Below are 22,489 nucleotides of genomic sequence, written 5' to 3'. Positions count from 1 at the left end.
ATGTGTGTGTGTGCATATTTCTTTTTGGCTGCATATGTTTTTGTTTGTCTGTTTTGCTGGTCTCTTTGTTGTTTATACATTATTCTTACCGCCTGTGTTGTTTTTCGCTGTCTATTTTTCCATTCATTTTATTTCTTTGTTATTTCTCTATGTTTGATGTGTATTTGATGTCTGTTACTGTTTAATTCCTTTTTGACCTTTTCTCTGTTTGTTGATTGACTATGTTTTTCGTGTGTGCCTGATTTCTTTTTTACTTTCCCAATTTGCTTGCTCTTTTATGTTTACTGTTGTAATTGTTTTTTATGTCTGTTTGCCTTTGTGTGTATGTGTGTTTTGTCTTTCTGTACATTTGTCTGTTTGTTCCCATGGGTCATGACCCCGAAAAGTTCCTTTTTTTTCAACAAGTGATCACTAGTTCTGGGGACCGTTTCATGAAACTTTTTGTCAGTGATTTACACCGACAACTGTTAAAAGCTACTGAAATTCTTGCGTCTGATAGGCTGATAGCAAATTTGTCGGTGAAAACCTCCGACGAACTCGTTGATGAAACGCCCCCCTGGTGCGATGTCGAAAAGCGGCATTTGCATACCTTGGCGTAAAAGCATGAAAAGTGTAGTCTATTTGCATGCAAAAATGCCTGGGAATACCGGATGTTGTAGGCTTTTTGCTGTCTGAAATGCTGGCTCTCCTCTTTCTATGAGACTCTTCATTTTTTTTCCGGCAATTTTTCATGGTTTTCCTTGGCGGCATTAAAATGACGACACCAGTTAAATCTTCTCTAGAGTATATAGAAGGCAAGGGTGATGTGAGGTTGCGTCGTAGCATGGAGACAGCATCAATCGCCCTTGGAAATGCACAGTTAAGAAAGTCGCGCCAACCTCTCCATTTGTTAATGTGTCTTGTGCATCACAGGCACTGTTGCATCATCAGCATTCCATCCTTGGTTACAGCTACAGCTCTCATAGTAACCACAGCTTCGTTCTCTTTTGTGTGACCAACACCGCCCTTTGGTATAACATAGTAGACGGGATGTGCTGAAGTATTCATCCGTGAAGTTTAGGACAAGCTTGATGTCGTCTACCCTTTCGGAACGTTTGTGGACTCCTATCTCGATATTCGCAGAAACATCAGAGACATTCTCACTGCGTTTTTCTTTTCTTCTCCTTTGACATGACTTGTATTCAGGTAAATGTTTGGGTAAAACTAGAGATGTAAGTCGAGATTGGTCAGCCAGTCCAGTGCGTCCCCAGCTGTCTAGTGCATTTTGCCAAGTCTTTAGTCTTGTGAAAGCATCAAAGCGACGGAGTGGTCACGCGTTCACAATGTGCTTTACTGTCTGATCTCCATGACAGCAATCATAGACAGGGCTGTCTTTCATCCTCCACTTGAAAAGGTGGATGAACATTATGTATGCGATTAAGCGTGACCCGCTTCCAGGGGAAATAAAAGCCTGCTGGCTCGATGGTTAGGTCAGAGGTCAGGACCTGTCCCCATGCCACTACCCTTCCTTCTTCCTTGACATATTCCTTGAGAGGTTATAAATTCTTTGCGAAAAGGCTGGTAAAGATATTTTTCGATGGTTCCACAGCAAGTTGGAAAAAGTCATGATCACGCTCTGCTTCATGAAATCCTCCACTCCGGGAATTTGATCCCCATGCAATATGCCTTGTTGGAATCGGTTTATTGTGTTATTGCATTTACTGCAGCAAAGACAGCACAGTCCGAGGACAATTTCCAGTATATTCTAGATTTCATTTTCATATCTCTGTAACAATATAGTACTTTCTAAGCCAAGTCGTAATTGTAAAAGAGGGAATATTAAACAGAGATAAATGATGTAAAATTCCCAGTCTCTTAATGGATCTTTTTAAGTTGGTGAGTACTTGAAATGATGGACAACGCTTGCATTTTTAGAAATAGAATCATTCATTTTTTTTTCAAATTCCTGGCGTTTGTAAAGAAACACCCCCTCCAATACAATACTCTTATCTTATATATTTTCTTTTGCCTACCCTTAATAACAAATTCCGATATTACTTTTCCGCTTTTTGTTGATTTTTTTTTTTTTTTGGGGGGGGAGGTCACTTCGACAAACCATACATTTTGAAGTGTAACTAGGAGCAGTTAGGCTTACTTCATGCTTATTTTTCTTTCCATGCAATGCTGTATTTTCTATTGCATTTGAGGGGATTTACCTTTGGTTATTCTCACGCTGTTTATAGTATTGATACATTGTAATTATAAAAGAGGGTCATTTGTTCTGGCAATCATTGCGTATAAAGAGAGGACCTGTGGCGTAGATGGATAAGACAAATGTTTCTCATTACACCAAAATTATGCAGAGAAGGAAAGAGCGACATAGACACACCAGCACCGCACAGTATTCTGGAAAAGAATATGATAGCCTAGCTCCTTTTAAAATATTATGGAGATGTTTTATCTCAGTACGATCGCACAACGTTCATATGCCCATACCCTGTGTACACTGAACGCACACACAAAAGGCGCCATAGATCGACCTTCAAAACACCGCCGGAAATCTTTTCAGATTTGAGGTACAGTACAGTGGGTTCAAAGTCTGTTCAATAATACCGACTTCGAAATGTACGCATAGCAATATGAATGCGGGAATTAACAGCATGTAATGATATACAGTACGTTCTATCGCAACTTCGTATAACACATTCTGGTCTATCCACCTTTTGCATGTCACATTGTGCAGTATTACCAGCGTAATGTACTTGACAGGAAGAGGATCGATACCAGTGTACCATCGCTCGTTGATTTTCGGTCTGGCAATTCTATGCGCTTCTGTACAAGTGGAATCGGCAAATATTCTGTTGTCCGGTGCTTTCGGCGAGGGCAGTCATTTACTCTCGATCGTACCCATCGGTAGGAGCCTACTGCATAAGGGGCACAATGTTACCCTCTTGGTGGCAGATGAGTACCTCCGTAAAGCTACCAATATCATTGACTCAGACAAGTTTGATATTGAAGTCTTCCATTTTCCTGGTCTGAAAGAGAAAATGGATGACATCTTCGATCGCCTTGGCGAAGTTACTTTTGCACAGTCCATATTTCAACACACGCAACTATTCCAACGTCTCAACACCATTTATGGCCAAGCGTGTCGGAGTATTTTTGAGGATCCCGAGCTCCTTGAGAGAATGTATCGGTACGATGCCTACGTTGTTGATGTTGTCTGGCCCTGTGGAGTGTTTGTGAAATCCTATCTCGAGAAGCACAAAAATAAAAAAGATATTCCTATTGCGATTCTTGCTCCGATGGTCCCGGTTCCGTTCATATTCGAACAGGCAGGTTCCCCATTCCTACCGTCATATCAACCTGTCCCAACTACTGCACTCTCTTCCTCTATGTCATTCTTCGAAAGGTGCAAAAACACATTCGTTTACTTAGCTTTCACGTTTTTAATAAACAAAGAGACATTACGTCGCTTTCACAATTTGGTGTCTGATTACGATTTGGACCCCAATCTTCAGTCAAGAATTAGTGAGCATGTGGACCTGTATTTCATTAACTCTGACTTCTCCGGGGAGTTTCCATTTTCACTCATGCCAAACGTCATACCAGTCGGTGGGGTGACGTCAAGGCCCGCAAATCCCCTTGACAAGGATCTAGAAGAATTCATGCAGAGTTCCGGACGCCATGGAGTCGTTATTTTCTCACTCGGAACGTACTTTGCCGAAATTACGACAACGCACCCTGAAGTCGTGAAGATGTTTGTCAACGCTTTCAGTCGGATACCTCAGAAAGTCATCATGCACTTGAAGAAACTTCCTTCAGAGGAACTACCAGACAACATCAAGGCGTTACCGTGGTTACCCCTCAATGATCTCATGGGACATCCCAAAACCCGAGCGGTCCTATACCATGGCGGCAACAATGGCTTCTACGAAGCTCTACATCATGGAGTTCCCCTCGTCGTCATGCCATTAGCAGCCGACCAGCATGACGTGGCAACGAGAGTGGTTAGAAAGGGCCTCGGCACAAAAATAGATAAGAACAGGCTCAGCACAGAACACATATATGAACAGCTCAACGAAGTGTTGTCCAATCCTCAGTATCAGACAACTGCCAAACGACTGTCCGCCATCTTCCGAGACCGACCGATGAAGCCGGCCGATACTGCTGCATTTTGGATCGAGCACGTGATCAAACATGGAGGGGAACACTTGCGCCCACCAACTCTTGACATGTCCTTCTATCAGATTTACATGCTTGATATCGCTAGTGTTGCTTTCGCATGCATTGTCCTAATTTCTCTCATAATTTCTTGTGCAATGAAGTATTGTTGTTCTAAAAATCGTTTGAAACCAAAGCAGGAATGAAAACTAAGTAATCATGTGCATGCTTATTATGATCTCATTTCAAACAAAATATCTGTGTCGCTATAAATATACGTCCCAAAATTAGTATTCCATAGTCCTGCATCCAGCAAAGATGTGATCTAGGGAAAAATCCGTATTTATTTGAGCACCAGCGGACCAATGTAATTTTGGTGTCATTGTCAATGTATTGAAGAAAACATTCATCATCATTGATAATGATAATATTATCATTAATAATAATATATTCGTTACTTAGTTTGTGTTACTCAGATAAGAATGATGATGGTGATGATAATATTGATACAATTGTAATAGCAAGGGGAGGGGTTTGTGAACGAATGACAATGCGGTGTGTATATTTCAACCAGCCCTTCTCAACCCTCCACCCCCGTGTCTCAGTGTGTACAATGCACACACAAAAGCGAATACAGCATTGCGTGGCATACTCCGACATAGCCTTTTCCTGTTCAAAACAAGATTTAAAAAGCAAGTCATTAAACCCCATTCACTTAAACGAATTTATTCAGACGAGCAATGAACAATTCGTAACCAATTAAAGGGTGTGTACAGATCTGGTCGAGGTGAAGATTTAGCTTTTAACGTTTTGTGAGATATTCAGAAACCACTCTATGAGATGTCAAAGAGCATGCAGTTCTAAGGGGTATCAAAAGTTTATTCGATGAAAATCGGTTTTGAAATGGCTGATATATCAAAAAACAAGGTGAAACAAAGAGATACTAATAACATTGGGGCATGTCGCCTTTTATTATTAGCACTTTTTTGGATATCTCAGCCATTTGAAAACCAATTTTCATCAAATAAACGTTGAATCCTTCTTAAAATTACACGCTCTTTCATATTTCATAAGAGGCTTTTCATTATCTCACTTAGGAATGTTCAAAACATGAATCCTTACCTCAACCAGTACTGTACAGTCCCTTTAAATGATAACAAATTGCCATTATCAAAAATGAATGTTCGGGACTATGTAGTGGATGTGCGCATTGTCTAGAGCATGTAACCACAGCCTGACACGGGATCAGCACAATGTTGATGTATACTGTAAGAGGTAATCTTAATGTGATCTGCTTGCAGCTATACGCGCTTTCTGTTTCGGGATGTTACAGTTATTTTTTTGTTTTTGTGTATTGATGTCACAAACTTTCAATGTCTGAATTTTCGCCAACCACTCAAACCAAATGAAATGCAGTCCATGTCTATACAATGTACTATGTGTCTCACATCTTGAAATACGTTTTCGAAAAAAGTGAAGATAAACAATCAAGTAATATTCTTTGAAAACCACACAGCGTCATTGTATTATACATATCGTGTTTCATATCCAAGTAAACAAGTCCTGTCACTTGAACAGTCGTGATGTGATGTATGCGTTAATTTTCATTTTTTCATACTAATCAAGATTAAGTTGATTAAAGGAGAACAGTTTTTACCGCCGACATCCCTCTGTATGTAAATGATTCTAATTTTGCAAACATATTTTCCTTCATTGACCACAACGTATTGAAATTTGCCAAGCATTCAAGTCTGGACGATATTCCTTATCTATTGCAGTATAAGGGCGGATGCTGAAGATCTATTTAGAGGGTACAGCTTGCAGAACGCCACCTACGTGCAGTAATGGCAAGAGGGAAGCGAGCTCTTTTGTTCTTCACTTCAGGGGGGCATTTCACGAAGCTTTTTTTGTCAGATATTTTGTCCGGCAAACTATCAAAAGCTCCTGAAATCCTTGCATCTGATTGGCTGAGAGCAAATTTGTCCGACAAAGTTGTCGGAGAAAATGCTTCATGAAATGCTCCCCTGAGTGATCAAATCATATTTGCGTCATAAAAGTCATCGGCGATGACTACTTGTATTTTGCAGCAAAGTCACTTCGAATGCTTACACAAACAGATCACAAAAAGAGGCGGTATTCAGGTTCATCAACAGAACTGCACGCAAGAAATGTTTAGGGGACATCGTCCTGTTTTACAAAAATTGATAGTATTTCGTTTCATAACAAAGAAGTTCTATACTGGCAAAAATGAATCATTTGATTCTCTTCTGTTCGTACATGAAGACGCTGAAACCATTGTTATTGACTTTTAAACTCACTCGCACATTCTGCTACATGTATTTGATTTATCAGAATTAGTATTCGATGTTCAATTTGCACTGACAGAAAATCCACACTGCTGAGACTGATAAAAACGGGTAATGTAAGTTATTCCGCTCTCCGAATGTTCGTTAATCCGAAAAGGAAATAAAGTTCGATATTCCGAAGGTTCGTTAATCCGAAAAGGATTTAATAGAGTCCATTTTTCTGAAGGGTCGGCTATCCTACAATGACATAAGGTTTGTCTGTTCATTTTCAATTTGAGAAGATGGCTGGATAGCCCATTCAGCTACACTTGGCCGGTTTAAAGGTTCTTTTAATAAGAATGTCATCAAGTCTAATCATCTAAATGACTGATAAATCACTATATTAACCATTAATATTCTTAAAAGCCATTTTGCTTGAATTTTCTTTCCGTCGTTGATAGTTGACATATGAAGAGCTGGCTTCCAAAAGGCGCTGAATCCATAAAAAAAATGATGGACTTAAGCACCTTTTGGAAGAAAGCTTTTCAATATACATACATTTTTCTTCTTCATTGATGGCCCTACTGACTGACCTAAACCAATTTCTGCGCTGCGAAGATTAGGTTAAACTTGTTGCTGTTATTCTTATTCATAACTTCTGAAATATCTTCTATTTCTATTGTTCGTTAACCCACCCCCTCCTTCATCATTTCCTTCCACGTTTCCTGAATGTGGAATATCAGATAAGGGGGACATTTCATTGGATCATTGCTCGGATATTTTTCTGTCAAACTGTTACAATCTACAATCTACTGAAATCCTTGCATCTGATTGGCTGAGAGCAAATTTGTCCGACAACTTTGTTGGACAAATGCTTCATGAAGTGCCCTCTTGTTCTCAATTATTTCGTTGTCATAATGAACAGCAACGGTTGCTAAAATCTTTGTGTGTGTGTGTGTGTGTGTGTGTGTTTGCTTTAAAGAGCGGGACTGTGATAGAAACTAAGATTTTAGCAGTACTCTCCATTTCACACAGTCAGCTCAACCGATTATTTGATAAACGTCATTAAGTACATGTCACGCCCTAACTTTGTGTAAAGTTATTACCTTTTTACAAGTCACGTGTTGATGTAGATCATGAAATACCCTGTATTAAGACAATTAGGTCCCGTTTATGATTGTTCTTGGGTTTCTTTTTATTCGAAATAGAAAATAAATGAAACGAAATGAAATTTTTCTTTCACCATTAGCATTCATCCAGATTTAGGTTGTTTTTTTTTTTCCTTTTCTTTCCTTTTTTTTTGGGGGGGTGGGGTGGGCCAGGACCTCATCCACAACCCTTTATGTTAAGATTTCTCTGTGTTTGATCCTTCATCTTTACTAAAAGATGAACACGTATTTCCATTTGACTGACTATACTATGATTCCTCTTACAAGTTGCTTGCGATACATAGGTGACGACGTAAAAGAGGAAAATCCTCACTGAAGATGTTAACCTCCCCCCCCCCCCCAAAAAAAAAAAAATATATATATATATACATATATATATATACGGTACAATAATACAGGCAACATTAAGTCAATCATTACAAATTGATTCTCATAGTTGCGTATACGTCACTTCCGGTGTGGCTGGAGTGAAAACAAACAGCTCTCAACAGTACAACCCTGTGCAGCTGTAGAGAGACTGGGTGTGAATGCCGGGCGTGCATGAAAGCATGCAGTAGCTTACAAATCTCAGTGACGTGGTGATTAGACGACACGGCGTCCGTCAGCGTTCAAAATCCCCGATTTAACATTCTTTGCGTAATTTTTTGAATAACATTTCTTTGTGGCCAGGAAAAAAGTTAAGACTTACATCTCTGAGAGTTTCGTGGAATTTCAAAGCCAATTATAGAAGAAAAGTTGATAATTTCGTCTTGAAATCACGCTGATACACTGTAGTTTCTTTTGTGCTCCAGCCGCCGCTTAATACCCGGATGTCTGACCATAACAATGCGAAAGGAGTACAGTTTGTACGTACAAGCCTGGCTACAATTATTAAGTACAAGTAGCAACACATTTATGATTATTTGATTGAACGTAGAGCCGCTATCGGGATCGCAATATAGCATGCCCGTGATCGGATAGTCTTGTACAATGAATACACTTAAATACACGCCCACACACCCTAACGCACGAACGAACACGCACAAAAGACCATGCACACAAACTGACCTCCAGTTCAATGGCGGAATTTCGTTTATTTAGTTTTGTTTTTTCCCCATTTCCCCAAGGATCGAAATTTTGCCAGGTTATCGATGGTAACTATGAAATGTACATACAATAAAACAGCCTGCAATAACGTAGGTTTCATCACAACATTTGAAATATCAATCTGATTAATCCACCTGTACCTTGTCAGATTGAATGGTATAAGGCGCCAGTCATAATGCACTGGACTGATAAAGGAAGACGCATACCAGCATGCGATGGGTTACTGAGGCTGGGTCTAGTAATTTCATGCGCAATTTTGCCGGTGAGATCGGCAAACATTCTACTCTCCGGTGGTCTGGACGACGGCAGCCATTTTCTCTCCATCGTACCAATCGGTTGGAGCCTATTACAAAAGGGGCACAACGTGACCTTCTTAGTGGCCAATGAGTATCTGCAGAAAGCTGTTGATTTTTCCGATTCGAAACTTTTTAATTTTGAAGCTTTCGACCTTCCTGGACAGAAAGAAAAAAATGATGACTGCTCCAGTCATTTAGGCGATATTGTGCTCAGCAAAGAATCTACAATATCTCAGCAGAAGCAACTGCGCAAACCTGTCAGTTTTTTAATGACCAAGCATGTAGGGCTGTGTTTGAGGATCCCGATCTCCTTGAGCGAATGCGATGGTACGATGCCTACGTTCTTGATGTCGTCTGGCCCTGTGGAATTTTCGTCAAGTCCTATCTCGAGAGACACAGGGACACCAAAGACATTCCAATTGCAATTTTTGCTCCAATGGTTCCGTTTCCGTTTATCTTCGAACAATCAGGTTCCCCTTTCATGCCATCCTATCAACCCGTCGCTGTGACCTCTTTCTTTTCTTTGACATCATTCTTTGAAAGATGCAGAAGTGTATTATTCTACTTTTTAACCAACGCAGTAAGCAAAAACATTTTCCTGGGTCCTTACAAGAAGTTAGTATCTGACTACGAGTTAGACCTCGGTCTTACGTGGAAAATAAGTGAGCACGTAGATGTCTATTTCATCAACTCTGACATCTCTGGGGAGTTTCCATTTTCATTAATGCCAAACGTCATACCAGTTGGTGGTGTGACGTCAAGAGCTGCGAATCTTCTAGACGATGATCTGCAGGAATTCATGGAGAGTTCCGGGGAACATGGAGTTGTTGTTTTCTCACTCGGTTCATACTATGCCGAAATTACAACAACACACGCTGACGTGGTCGACCTGTTTATTGAAGCCTTTAGTCGGGTTCCCCAGAAAGTCATCGTGCACTTGAAGAAACTTCCCTCCAGGAAACTGCCTGACAACATCAAGGCGTTACCATGGTTACCCCTCAACGATCTCATGGGGCATCCCAAAACACGAGCAGCCCTGTACCATGGTGGTAACAATGGCTATTACGAAGCTTTGTATCATGGAGTTCCCCTTGTTGTCATGCCGTTGGCAGACGACCAGCACGACGTGGCAGTAAGGGTTTTGAGCAAGGGCCTTGGCACGAAAATAGATAAGAACGGACTCAGTACAGAACACATATACGAACAGTTAAACGAGGTGTTGTCCAATCCTCAGTATCGGGCTACCGCAAAACGACTGTCCACCATCTTCCGAGACCGACCGATGAAGCCGGCCGATACCGCTGCATTTTGGATCGAGCACGTGATTAAACATGGAGGGGAGCACTTGCGTCCACCAACTCTTGACATGTCCTTCTATCAGATTTACATGCTCGATATTGCCACTGCTGCCATTATGTGTAATGGCAACTTCTTTCATAGTTATCCGTGCAATTAGGGATTGCTGCTGTTCTAAAAGTCGTTTGAAAGCCAAGCGGGAATGACACTTGAATAAGAATTTGTTTTCATAAGAATATTGTGTATCATGAGAAACAAATGCTAGAACAATATCTAATGATGAAAATTGTACTGAAAGAAACGGTGCTTTACATTATTGCTGTACGAGGATCAAACGGGAAGGATTTTTGAACAAGTTCATTGCGATGATGTTTCTTTTTCTTCAAGGTAATCACAGTTGATCTTGTGAAACAACAAAATTCTGAAATAAACACTTTTGAAATTCTCTGTTTTGCCATCATTTGTAAATTACGTCTTAAGATATAAACCATCATAGAAATGATTTATAGAACAAAAACTGCTTGCAAAAATGATTCTGATATCTTACTCATAATACTCCAAAGGTTTGTTTAATCACTGCGGATTCGTTCAAAATTTGATCACTAAAAATATTTGACAATGTTTAGTATGTGACTGAAATAATCTAGCAGTTGTATTTTAAGTCTCGTAATGATAAAGGCAGAGTGATGATGAGTGTCGACTGGGATAGATTATAACCTTAACTGTAAGGACACAAACATTTTCGGATTCTAATGTGATCTGATGTGATTCAATGTCATTTAAATGATATTATACATATTGTGTCAGAGTGAACTCTATGGATTGGCCGATTTCATGGCCTCATTTGATAATGCTTGAAATGAATGCATGTTATGTGTCCTGCCGAGGCAATGTAAGTAGTAATAGACATTGTTCATCATCAAGTCAGGTCTTTAAAGCATTCATCATCGCTTTCAGTAATTGTTTGTGCATGTTTACTCTCCAAACAGTCGAACTATATAATGAATATATAATTAGAATGAAATAAGCTTTGAACTGTTTTTGTCGTCCTCATGAAACTACTTTAGTTATACATAAAGGTTCAAACAGCTATATTTCAAATATGCTTTGCTCATGGCAAATGTGGCAAAGACAATATGAAGAGAGTTTAGATATTTGTCAATTTTATTCATCTACATTTTGCTGGTTTTGTTGAATTGAATATTAGCTAGAGTCCATATTTTTCCTTTAATAGAAGAGCACAACTCTGAACTAACTTTTAAACTCATGTTTAGAAATATTGAGAATCTAATCACAGATACACCAGTGTCCCTTGTAAGACTGATGAATGATGCAAGTCATGAGTATTGTAATCACGTAATTGAAATACCAAGACAATAATGATAACATAAATTATGTCACAAACTTTGACGCGACGCGAACAGTGATCAAAACCACAATGAATAAAAACGAGATATTGGAGCACGTCTTCCAAGCTTCATTTCGTTGCTTTTATTGTCTTGTCAAATGTATATTCTTGTTTGATAGAGGATAGAGTAAAGACAAATATTCATATTGGTTAGTTTAAAAAACAGTTCAAATTTGTTAAGCATTTAGGAGTTAGTTGAGCGATACTATTGATAACAATGGCAATGAATACAATGAAAGTAATGTGCAGATGGTTGCACACAGAACGATTATTTAAGTATGTTCATATATATTGTGACGAACTCGCCTTCGTGTCGTGATTGTGAGAGTATTTGACTGTCTGTACAAATGCCTCCGCGAGCCGTGTCAGGATGGCCGAGTAGGCGGGGTTCGTTTTGTTACAGTTTACAACGATCCCTTTAATCAATATAAGTACTAGTCAGTGTGCTACCACGTAATAATACAGTTTAGTCAGAAGCAGCTCACCAACACAAGCGGCACACATACCACGTTCAACGTCACTTATATTATGTCACTCCCAAGTGTTACTTGTAGATGGTTTTGAATTGGTACACCTAAATTTTGTTACCAACTTTAGCTACCAACTTTTGCTACCAACTCAGTCACGCTAACATGGTACACCTTTCACAACCGTGTGGTGGCACAGGTATCGTTGGTGGGCACGGGGTAAAGCGCTATATCGCACCGTTACCAACTTCTCCCATCTTCCTCAGGCGACAGCTGGAACTTGGATTGGTCGCGGGGCATATGCGACAAGTCACATTACCACTTCTCCCGAAATCCAACGGTGACGACTGGAACTTGTATTGGGCACCGCGGGACATATGCGACAAGTCACATTACCACTACTCCCGAAATCCAACTGCTTGCAAGTTATCTCCTCTGGAACCGTCCTCTAGATCGGGAACATGGGCCACCACTCTGCACACCGTTGTATTCAGCAGTATTCACAAGAAGACACAGCGCAGTCAGCAAGTCAGGAACACATGTACAATATATTAAACAAAGAAGTAAACATGAGCGACACATTTGAATTTGTCATACACGGGCTGCTTGCTGCAGACAAAGTCATATACATATACAGCGTCCAATTTATATGCCTCCCCAAAAGGCAAGAGTGATGCGGGGCCGCGTCGTGACATTCGGGCAGCATCCATGGCCCCGCGGAACGCACAGCGCGCAGTCAAGAAAGTCAGGTTTTTGTGCATCGTAGCCACTGTTGCACCATCAGCATCCCATCCATGGTTACATGGTTACGATCCCGAGAACTGCGCGACAGTTCAAGGGTCCAGATCTAGACTAGTAGGTATGTCGCTTACGACCATACGACGCTGAATGTGCCCTGTTCTCGTCTGATCAGGAGAACCGATCAAGTGAGATAATGGGATCATAATTCATGTGAGAGAACATAATTGGCTCGAGTCTCTGTTCATAGCGTTATTTGTTTTCCTGATGTGAATTGCCTCCCTTATCCATCTTGATGGATGATGATCTTCTCTGGCAGAATACGGCTCCTGTTCATTTGGATGGAATGGTTATTGATGGTAACATGATCCCCAACGGCTGATTTGTAGACGATATTGCCTGCCGATTGTTTTCTAGATCGAGTGAAAGGGATTTTTCTTATGTTTCTAACTTCATCCTCATGCTCGCCTCTTCCTATCTTTTTTTTTGTCTGCCTGTCGACCCAACGTATGCAGCTGAACAATCAATGCAGGGAATCTCATACACGACTCCTGCTGTGCGTCGTCTACTTTCCGTTTGTCTTCTGGGTGGACCAGTAGGCTTCCGATGATTTTTTTATGTGGATTGACAGCAGGAAACTTCAAACTCCTTGAAGACTCGTTGAAGGGCTTTAGCCATGTTTCTCTGATGTAGGAGAGAACTACACGGCCCATTCTTTTCTGTAATCTCTGTCTGTTGGGGATTTGTATTTAGCTGATATTTTTGGTGAACTTTCTTGAAGCTCCATGGGGGATATCCACGCTTTTTTAAAGCCTTGGTGACATGTTTCAGGTATGTTTTGACATCCTCTTCTTCAGTGACAGTAGACCTGGCATGGCTGAACAGAGTATGAATAATGCCCAATTTCTGATGGAGGGGGTGATGAGAGTCGAAGTTCAGATACTGGTCTGTGTGTGTCTGTTTTCCAAAGATCAGTAATTTGACCATTCCATTGATCTTTCTGACAATGAGTGTGTCAAGAAAGGGAATGGTAATGTCTTGCTCTTTCTCATTATTATGTGAATTTGATACTTCCTGTTTCGACAATTCGATTGAGATGGTGAGTGAGATTATCAATCTGATCTTCTTTTACGATCTCAAGATCGAATATCATCCACATACCGCTTCAGGAGTTTGGGTTTGGCTTCTAATTGTGTTGTAGCCACTACCTGCTGCTCTAGCTCTTTCATGAAGAAATTTGCAATGATAGGCGATGCCAGGCTGCCCATGGCTGCACCAAACCTCTGTCGATAGATCACCCCATCAAATTGGAAATATATTATATTGAGCTCGAGATCAAACAAGGCTATATGTCCTCAACGGAAAGTTTGGTTCTTTCGTGTATTTTGTCGTCCTGACGTAGTCTCTTCTCCACAATCTCCAGTGATTGTGTGATGGGGGTGTTAGTAAATAAACAGGTAACATCATGGGACACGAACACATCTCCATCCTAAATATACACCTTGGTAATCTGTTGTGCAACTTACTTTTGAGTTTTCCACTGTGAACAGAGACTCGAGCCAATACATCCTCTCACACGTAAAATGATCCTATTCCCTCACGTTCGGCGTCACACCGCCATCTACGACTCAGTCTGAAGAAGCCACCAGTAGGAGGCGAAAGTAATCACTGTAAAGGTACAAAATGATTTTCATGATTGTGAAAGAAGAACATATTTCTATGAAATCACCAATAAGATGAAACTCATTCAAGAAAAACGGAATGATGTACTATACAGGATTCAGTCCGATTGGAAAGACTTTAAAGACAATTACATTGGTGAGACCGAACAACCTCTCCCAATTACTTTTTTTTTTTTTTTTTGGGGGGGGGGGGGGGCTACCCGGAGGTCCTCGCAGATGGCCTGCACAGTGACAGTACCTGGCACGTAGTCACCCGTTGTTGCGCACGCAAGTCCGATTTACCCGCAGCCAAGTTTTGAGCATGCTCAAACCCTTTTCCGGGTGACTCGCGGGGATTAGCAACAGAGGTCCACGCAGAACACCAGTAGGAGGCCCGTAGCTGTCGCAAGTCACAGGCAGTTAACCCACGTGCATGCTGAGGATCAGTTCCTGCCTTTCTGGTGGTTAGTTGAGAGTCGGCTGCGGCCAGGATTATGACATTCTATGGGACATCTGCCTAATAAATATTCCTTCAGAAGAATTCCTTCAATGCATGAGCTGTCAGCCCCCACGCGCCTCACACGCAGGTCACACAGAATACCCGCAAGTAGAACTTAAGTAGCACTCGTCCAGCAAGTAAGACGCATGCAAAACTCGCCCAAGTCCTTGTTCGCCCTCAGATATTATCCTATGTGCTGGAAAATCCGCACACGCAACAAGTCCGCGTAGTTAGCCGGGAAAGGTGTGACAGGGCCCAAACTTGACTGCGGGTAAGCAGGACTCCGGGCAACTCCGGGCAACTACGGGCGAGATACGTGCCAGGTACTGTCATGTGTGTGTCATCTGAGGGGACTTCCGGATAGCAGAGATTGTTCCTCGCAAGTCACACGCAAGGCTTGCCCGGAAAGGTGAGACAGGATCTTTAGCCAGTTCACAGTTAGTTCGTGAGTACAGTGGTACAATTAATGACCTTTCCTTTTTTTCTCAATTGGATAGACACGTTACTTGTTTTCAAAGCAGCATGATGCATGAGCATGCCCACAATTTATGGAATTCACGTTCAAACAAGGAATGAACTTGCGCAGAGCAGATGACAAGAATGGTCTGTCAATTGACACATCGGCATGCATTCATTGATTTTCATTGTTTTGTGTTGCATGCATAAACAAAGTCGTTCTATCAACATTGCTATCAAATAACAATGCTAAATACCAACATAGGTATTTAGTATTTAGATATAAATTGGTATTTAGCTAAATTGCTGTCAGGAGGATACAGTATGCTAGTACGCACCAGCATATACAAGGGTTAGGCCTTACATGAATACTAGTAATCATTAGATCAGAAATGCTTATCTCAGTGAATTCAAAAACAAACATGCCTGATTGTACAAATGACCCTTTCCTGCTCATGCGTAAAGTGGAACTGTAAACTGGCTTATTACGCGCTTTTTACGTATAGTGCATCGATTTCGCAGAGGATATTAACGATTATAATCGATTGCCATTGTCATTATTTAGCCGCCTACCAGCAATACGGAACACGACGTTAAATACTACGTATCAAATGGGCTCTACATTTTTCCGTTCAAGCCGACGAATCTGAATGGTAAACTTTATTTTTCTCCTTATTCTCATTGTCACTATGAAACTGAGATTATGTATACCAGGATTTAGACGTAATTTCTTTATGTTAATTTTTTAAATCTAATCCTGACAAAAGCTGTGTTATACATGTATATAATCCATACAATTCACTTCAACAATGTCGTTCCATCATTTCTTCAACATGTATTATAACTATGGCATTACCATTATTATTACTTCATTTCATCTTCATTTTTGCTACTACTATGTACTATGATAAATACTGAAGCGTACTTTCGATCCTTGCTGTCATTGCATGCAGTCATTATTGGTAGATTGGACATTAATCATCCTTCTATCATTTAGCCTGTAACAAATGTTGCCAGATATATGCAATTTAATGCAGGAGAAAATTGACAAATAACAAACAATCGGAAACGCGCCAGGCGCATCAAGATCACCCTACATTTCCTTTTTCAATAAGCCAGTTCGGAGTTAGCTCATGGGTACATTGGTGCCAATGACTTTTTCTCTTTTTTTCTCAGTCGGATAGGGGCACTTCACTCGTTTTCAGAGCGACATAATGCATAAGCTTCACGTAACACTTTATGGGATTCATCAATCCTGTTCAAACAAAGAATGAACTTGCATCAGACCAAATGACCAGAATGATCTGTCAATTAACGCTTGGGAAAGCATCTAGACCCTATTTCACTATTTGCATTGATTTTGAAAAATACCACTTTCGCTGCCAGGTGGATGTGCTGGCAAGTAGCATTTATAAGGATTACATACTAGTAAGTATAGTCATTACATCACATAATGCTTATCCCAGGGAATTTAAAAATCATCATGCCTGTTGGTACGAATGACCTTTTTTATTTCAGCTCATGCTCAAAGTGGAACTGCGAACTGGCTTATTGTAATAAGCCAGTTCGTAGTTCCACTTTGCGCATGAGCAGAAACAAGGTCATTCGGACCAACAGGCATAATGGTTTTTGAATTCACTGGGATAAGCATCTGTAATGTAATGATTATTCATGAGATACTTATAAATGCTGCTTGCCAGCACATCCACCTGATAGCAAAAGTGGTATTTGGCAATATTAATAGAAAGAGATTGTCAATACATTCAATACAAAATAATGAAATGGATGCTTTCCCAAGTGTAAATTGAAGAATCGTTCTGCTCATCTGGTCTACGCAACTCTATTCTTTGTTTGAACAGGATTGTGAATCCCATAAATTGTTATGTAAAGCTTATGCATTATGTCGCTCTAAAACGAGTGAAGTGCCCCTAACCGACTGAGAAAAGAGAAAGGTCATTCGTACCAATGCGCCCATGAGCTAACTCCGAACTAGCTTATTGTTGTGGTTATAGAACGAACAAGCGGCTGTTTCACAGACTATGATTCTCTGGGCCGTTCTTGTGTGGTAATCGGTGATTCATCGTGCTACGTCGACAGTACACACACACACCGTCCGCAATTGGCGTACTTCTCCGTCAGAATTAGGCCTATCTACTTTTTTTTTTCCCGTAATTGCCTTTGAAATTTCATAAAACCGTCAGATATAGTCCATCTAATTATTTCTGATAGCCACAAGAAACTTCTATCGACAAATCACGTAAGGGAATGACGGTGTGTATTACCAACCTTTCTTCGTTTCACGCCTCCTGTTTTACAGGTAAAATCTCACTTTTCGCATTATGTATTGCATAATTTTTATTTTGAGTATATGTGTTATTCTTGTTAGATCCCCGGCAATCATGCACTATAGGGGCCTGTATTATCGATACCCCAATCTGCGTATGCCAATGAGGTAATATACCATATAAACCACCACGTACTGATGAGCAGCTGGCGAGCTTCTCTGGTTGTAGGGAACGCCGTTAGACAAGTTACAGTAGGTCACTAATGCCTGCATCACACGATTTTGATCAGAGACAGCTTGCTATGCGTTTCAACGCAACACCTGTGTATCGCGTGCCGTTGCTCTCCTTTGCAGGATTATCTAGCTTCACATACCATCGTAAATTTAACGTAGTGATTCCAGGGAGGTGGGACGAGAAGCCCGCCTCACACTTACGCGATTTCCTGCGATACAAAGCATCGCAGAGGATTGCCAGATGGCACACAGTGTGAGGAAGTATGCGATGCAAAACCCTGCGATTTTGAACATTTATTCATGCATCCTCCCCCGCCGCAATTCACGCAAACCACTTCACGCAGGTGAAGCGTATGTGTATGTGTATGTGTGTGTGTGTGTGTGTGTGTGTGTGTGTGTGTGTGTGTGTGTGTGTGTGAATATGGCCCATCGTTGTAATCGTGTATGTTTGTGTTACGGTGTGTATATATGTGTGTGCACATTGTGGTGGCTGCCCATGAGTAATAATTGTCAGTTTGTGAATTTATTCTTCATTATTTCAAAGAATAATGTCACCAAGGACATGCAGTGGGCATGTATGCCCCTGGCCTGCAATATACATTATGCCCCATGTAATACATTATACGAATAATTTATGAGTTGTGAGTGCATAGGGCACGAATATCGCACGAGGCGCGAGATAAGCCACTGGTCTATTCAACAAGGCGTGTATAATAGCGCCGCGTTGAATAGACCAGTGGCGAATCTCGCACCGAGTGCGGTATTACGTGCCCCAATGCACGAACAAAATCATAAATTATTCGTTTTATACAACACCTTGTCCACAATCACAGTACTGAATTAGTGACCGCCAACTCAGGAAGGCCCAAAAATAAATGTAACAATTAGGCAGAGAATTGTAAACCACCCTGTGTACTGCTTTCAAACACTCGTCATGATTCGACCACACAGTCACAGGAATCACAAACTCCGCAGGGTCTATACCCATTCTACGCTAACGTTAGATCGAGTTAGGCCTGACTGTTAGGCCGATCTGAGATGTCGGTAGATCTATAGTAGGTCTAGACTTTGTCTATTTCCGAAAATGATTTTGTATAAAAACACAGAAAAATAATCAAATTACGGTTTCTCAACTTGAAATGAAGTCTTGATTTTGGGATCACTGTGGTCCACGTAGCAGATCAGAGTCAAAAGTAAAAACACAGCAGTAGGTATAAAAGGCCGCGCGATACATGCAACTAGCTAGGTAAAGTAGCTGCGCGTACACGTACACGTTAACGTTGCAGTACTCCGCCGCGCCTGGTCTGTGAGACTTACCGGCAGCGCAGCGCAGCCGGCCAGCACGTACAATGTAGTTTGCTGGCGCTTTGCTACGGGTGTGAGCCACAGAACTCTAGCTGTGAGCGGCCATGCATTAGTAGCCCCCCCGCGAAGCCGTGCTATAGTACCTTCGAGCCGTGCAATAGGCCCATGCCAGGGGCCTATTGTATGGCTGTCACTCTCAATGAGTTTGATAGGTATTTTCTATTGAATGTCATGTGACATGTTCTTGGCCAATCACAATTCGACATCATTCTGAGGTGTTGTATAATAACACTTAGTCATTCCCTAAGTTGAGATATATATATTCATTCTTTTGAAATCATTTAGGGCCCTATAAAAATGTGCCACTGTCGAGTCGTGTGGAGTTTCCACGACATCCTAGTCCTGCTCACGCGGCGCATGGAAGAGCATTTTAGTGTTTAGAGCAAACGGCGCGGCGTTACATAATTGCTTTCATTACAAACACACACGCACACACACACACACACATACGCACGCACACACACACACACAGAGTCGTGTCTAAAGAGAGGCTTCCGTCTGTCTCGGAGGAGAACCGTCAAATCGATTCAATTTCAATTTATTCAACACCAAGAAAACCAAACATATCTACTGCAGGGGTGGATCCAGGAATTCCGTAAACACATATTAAAATAAAAGGCATCTCTCCGGTTTCATGACAATTGTACATTTATGAATTGGAATGACAATAATATGAGTTAAAATTGACCGGGGAAACCTTTAATTAATTGATGAGCCTCATAAAATCCTGGTATGATAAGTGTTTATGAGGGACGACAAGCGCACCCGACACCTATATCATGGGTACCGATCAACTACTTTGATTCAATTCAATTCAATTCATTTTCATTATCATTTTCCTTCCAACAAAACATAACACAAAATAGATAGGAAGAGGTATCATAAGCATACTATACATTAGAATGTGCGAAACGAAAATTAACAAATAGAGATATACATACATATCGTCAAAATACTAAGTTATGTTTAGAGGGGGGGAAGAGAACTGAGAGGTCCACTAAAATATATATGAATATATATATATATATATATATATATGTTGCGAATTCACGTATTGGCTCCAATTTAACGAAGAATAAACCGGTAATGCAATATTTCGCCAATATAGAGTTTATTGAGCAACTCAAATTTTCGGTGGCTTCCATCCACCTTCTTCAGGAGTCTCGACGCGGAATGTCAATGTCAAAACATAAATTGAACATTGACATTGACATTGACATTCCGCGTCGAGACTCCTGAAGAAGGTGGATGGAAGCCACCGAAAATTTGAGTTGCTCAATAAACTCTATATTGGCGAAATATTGCATTACCGGTTTATTCTTCGTTATATATATATATATATATAGTATATTTTATGAACTGATATAAATGAATGTGCTCTCAAAAACTGCAGTACTTGTATCTCATAAAACCTTTGATTCCATTTGATTCCAGGAGAACATCGCAGTGCCGAAATCTAGAAAGATGGGCGACCTTATTGGGGTAAGTGCAACGTGTAGCCGCTATGTTATTAAAACGTATTATAATGGAAGTTGTAACACCCATCGGTAATAGCAAGCTGAATTACTCCCACTAAACCGGTGTTAAACATAATGGTGCCAAATGGATAGTAATATGAAAATATCCGTACACTTACGCAATAGCAATATATGGATCCTATCGGAAATGGCATGTCAAGAAATCACTATCTTTTGTACTGGAGACACCATCCCGATGTCTTTTGTGATCTCGAGCAAACATGGCTCTATTTCAAAAACAATAATAATGATAAAATGATAAACAGGCTTTCCTCTTAAGTGCTAGCACTGCATATTCTTCTAGAGATTTTGCCATATAAAGTTACTCCGCCATTGTCAGCTGCTCATTTCCACAGCTCCTGTGTCGGGAGGGACAATGGGGTAAAAACCTCTCGTCAGAGGATAAAGTCACTTGACGAGATCTTCATAAAAGACTAAAAAGTCTCAACCACCTTACCACAGTACCCCTTACATAAGACCAAGCTTCTTTTAACATGTTTAAAAAAAAGGAAACCAAAATTCTGTTTTTGGCATAGAGAGTTTAGCTGTACATTTTATATCCATAAACTCTTTACAGGTAAATTCTGATTCTAGACTGGAAGGAGGTAGCATTCGGGGTAGCACCAACTGTTTCATAGAAAATATGTATACAATGTATGCCCTATGACCCTTTGTGCTGCTGGTCTTACTATCAATTTTTGCAACAATGTATTACACACTCTTTAGTAAACGACAAGATTAACGACATTGTCAGCGTACAAACTGGTTTTGTATCACAGTTCTGTAAAATCCCATGCATGCTTTAACAAGATGAGTTGTCTAAAAGTCTTTGTACAATATGAAGAAGCTTTCTAACTACCAAGATTATGTTAATCATAAATGACAAATATAGAGAATGCCATGACATCGTATTATCGGAGTCTTTCAAGGAATACAAAAACTGAAGCGCTATACCATTTTTGCTTCCATTTACGTTAGCTACTCATTTGGCATATTAAGCTTTTCATATTTTTAAACTATCCCGGTAACCTAAAACATTGTGGCTGTGGGATTGACGGGCTTTTATAATAGAAGGGATTTTTAGCTATGACTCTGAAACAGTGAATAGTGAATGCTGTTAGATGGGCGTATAAATCAATATGTATAATTATATTTGTTCATAAATACAGATCCGAGATAAACGAAATTACAAACATCTCATGATTTTCTCTGCAGTGTAACATGGAAGACAGCTTGGAAAAGCTACTCATTCAAGAAACTGTGAAGACGGCGTCGGCACACGTCCAGAACTTTCATAGATGTGTGAAGTCATGGCTTGTCGGGAGGGAATATCTGATAGACATGATTGATGAGATAGCCGAGGAAATAGACCAGCATTACCGAGACGTTCATATAGCCAAAGCGACTGGAGCTGGGGTGTCAGCGGTCGGTATCGGCCTGACGATTGCAGGGTTTCTCTTCCCTCCGGCAGCTATGGTTGGCATTGGGATTACGGTGGCAGGCGGCGTAACAACCACGGGCGCTGCCGTTACTGGAGTTATCATCGAGAAAGTGAAGAGAAATGAAATTCTCAAGATCATAAATG

The 22,489-nt window shown here is 40.6% G+C and overlaps 1 protein-coding gene and 1 long non-coding RNA gene across 2 annotated transcripts; both read left to right on the top strand.

Annotated features, from left to right (window-relative positions):
* Positions 1–2,735: 2,735 nt before the first annotated feature.
* On the top strand, positions 2,736–10,435 carry LOC139734165 (UDP-glucuronosyltransferase 2B9-like). Its single transcript, XM_071644970.1, has 2 exons — positions 2,736–4,251; positions 9,561–10,435. Exons 1-2 carry the CDS (start codon positions 2,736–2,738, stop codon positions 10,433–10,435), a joined length of 2,391 nt encoding a protein of 796 aa, XP_071501071.1.
* A 7,233-nt stretch (positions 10,436–17,668) lies between these two features.
* LOC139734138 (uncharacterized) lies at positions 17,669–22,231 on the top strand. The gene is made up of 3 exons (XR_011711144.1): positions 17,669–17,821; positions 20,822–20,869; positions 22,120–22,231. It is a non-coding gene; the product is annotated as an uncharacterized lncRNA (long non-coding RNA).
* The last annotated feature ends 258 nt before the right edge of the window (positions 22,232–22,489 follow it).

Source organism: Diadema antillarum, unplaced genomic scaffold, assembly GCF_040938485.1.
Source record: "Diadema antillarum isolate AM-2024a unplaced genomic scaffold, OU_Dant_1.0 seq00000512_RagTag, whole genome shotgun sequence".
In the NCBI taxonomy this organism is placed as follows: Eukaryota; Metazoa; Echinodermata; class Echinoidea; order Diadematoida; family Diadematidae; genus Diadema; species Diadema antillarum.
This window is presented reverse-complemented; position numbering and strand designations above follow the sequence as displayed.

What these genes read in the sequence shown, in the direction of transcription:
- LOC139734165 (XM_071644970.1), top strand. Translation starts at nt 2,736, where the DNA reads ATGTACTTGACAGGAAGAGGATCGATACCAGTGTACCATCGCTCGTTG. An exon ending in TTACATGCTTGATATCGCTA is followed by an intron (nt 4,252 to 9,560) that starts GTGTTGCTTTCG and finishes TAACCAACGCAG; the next exon opens with TAAGCAAAAACATTTTCCTG.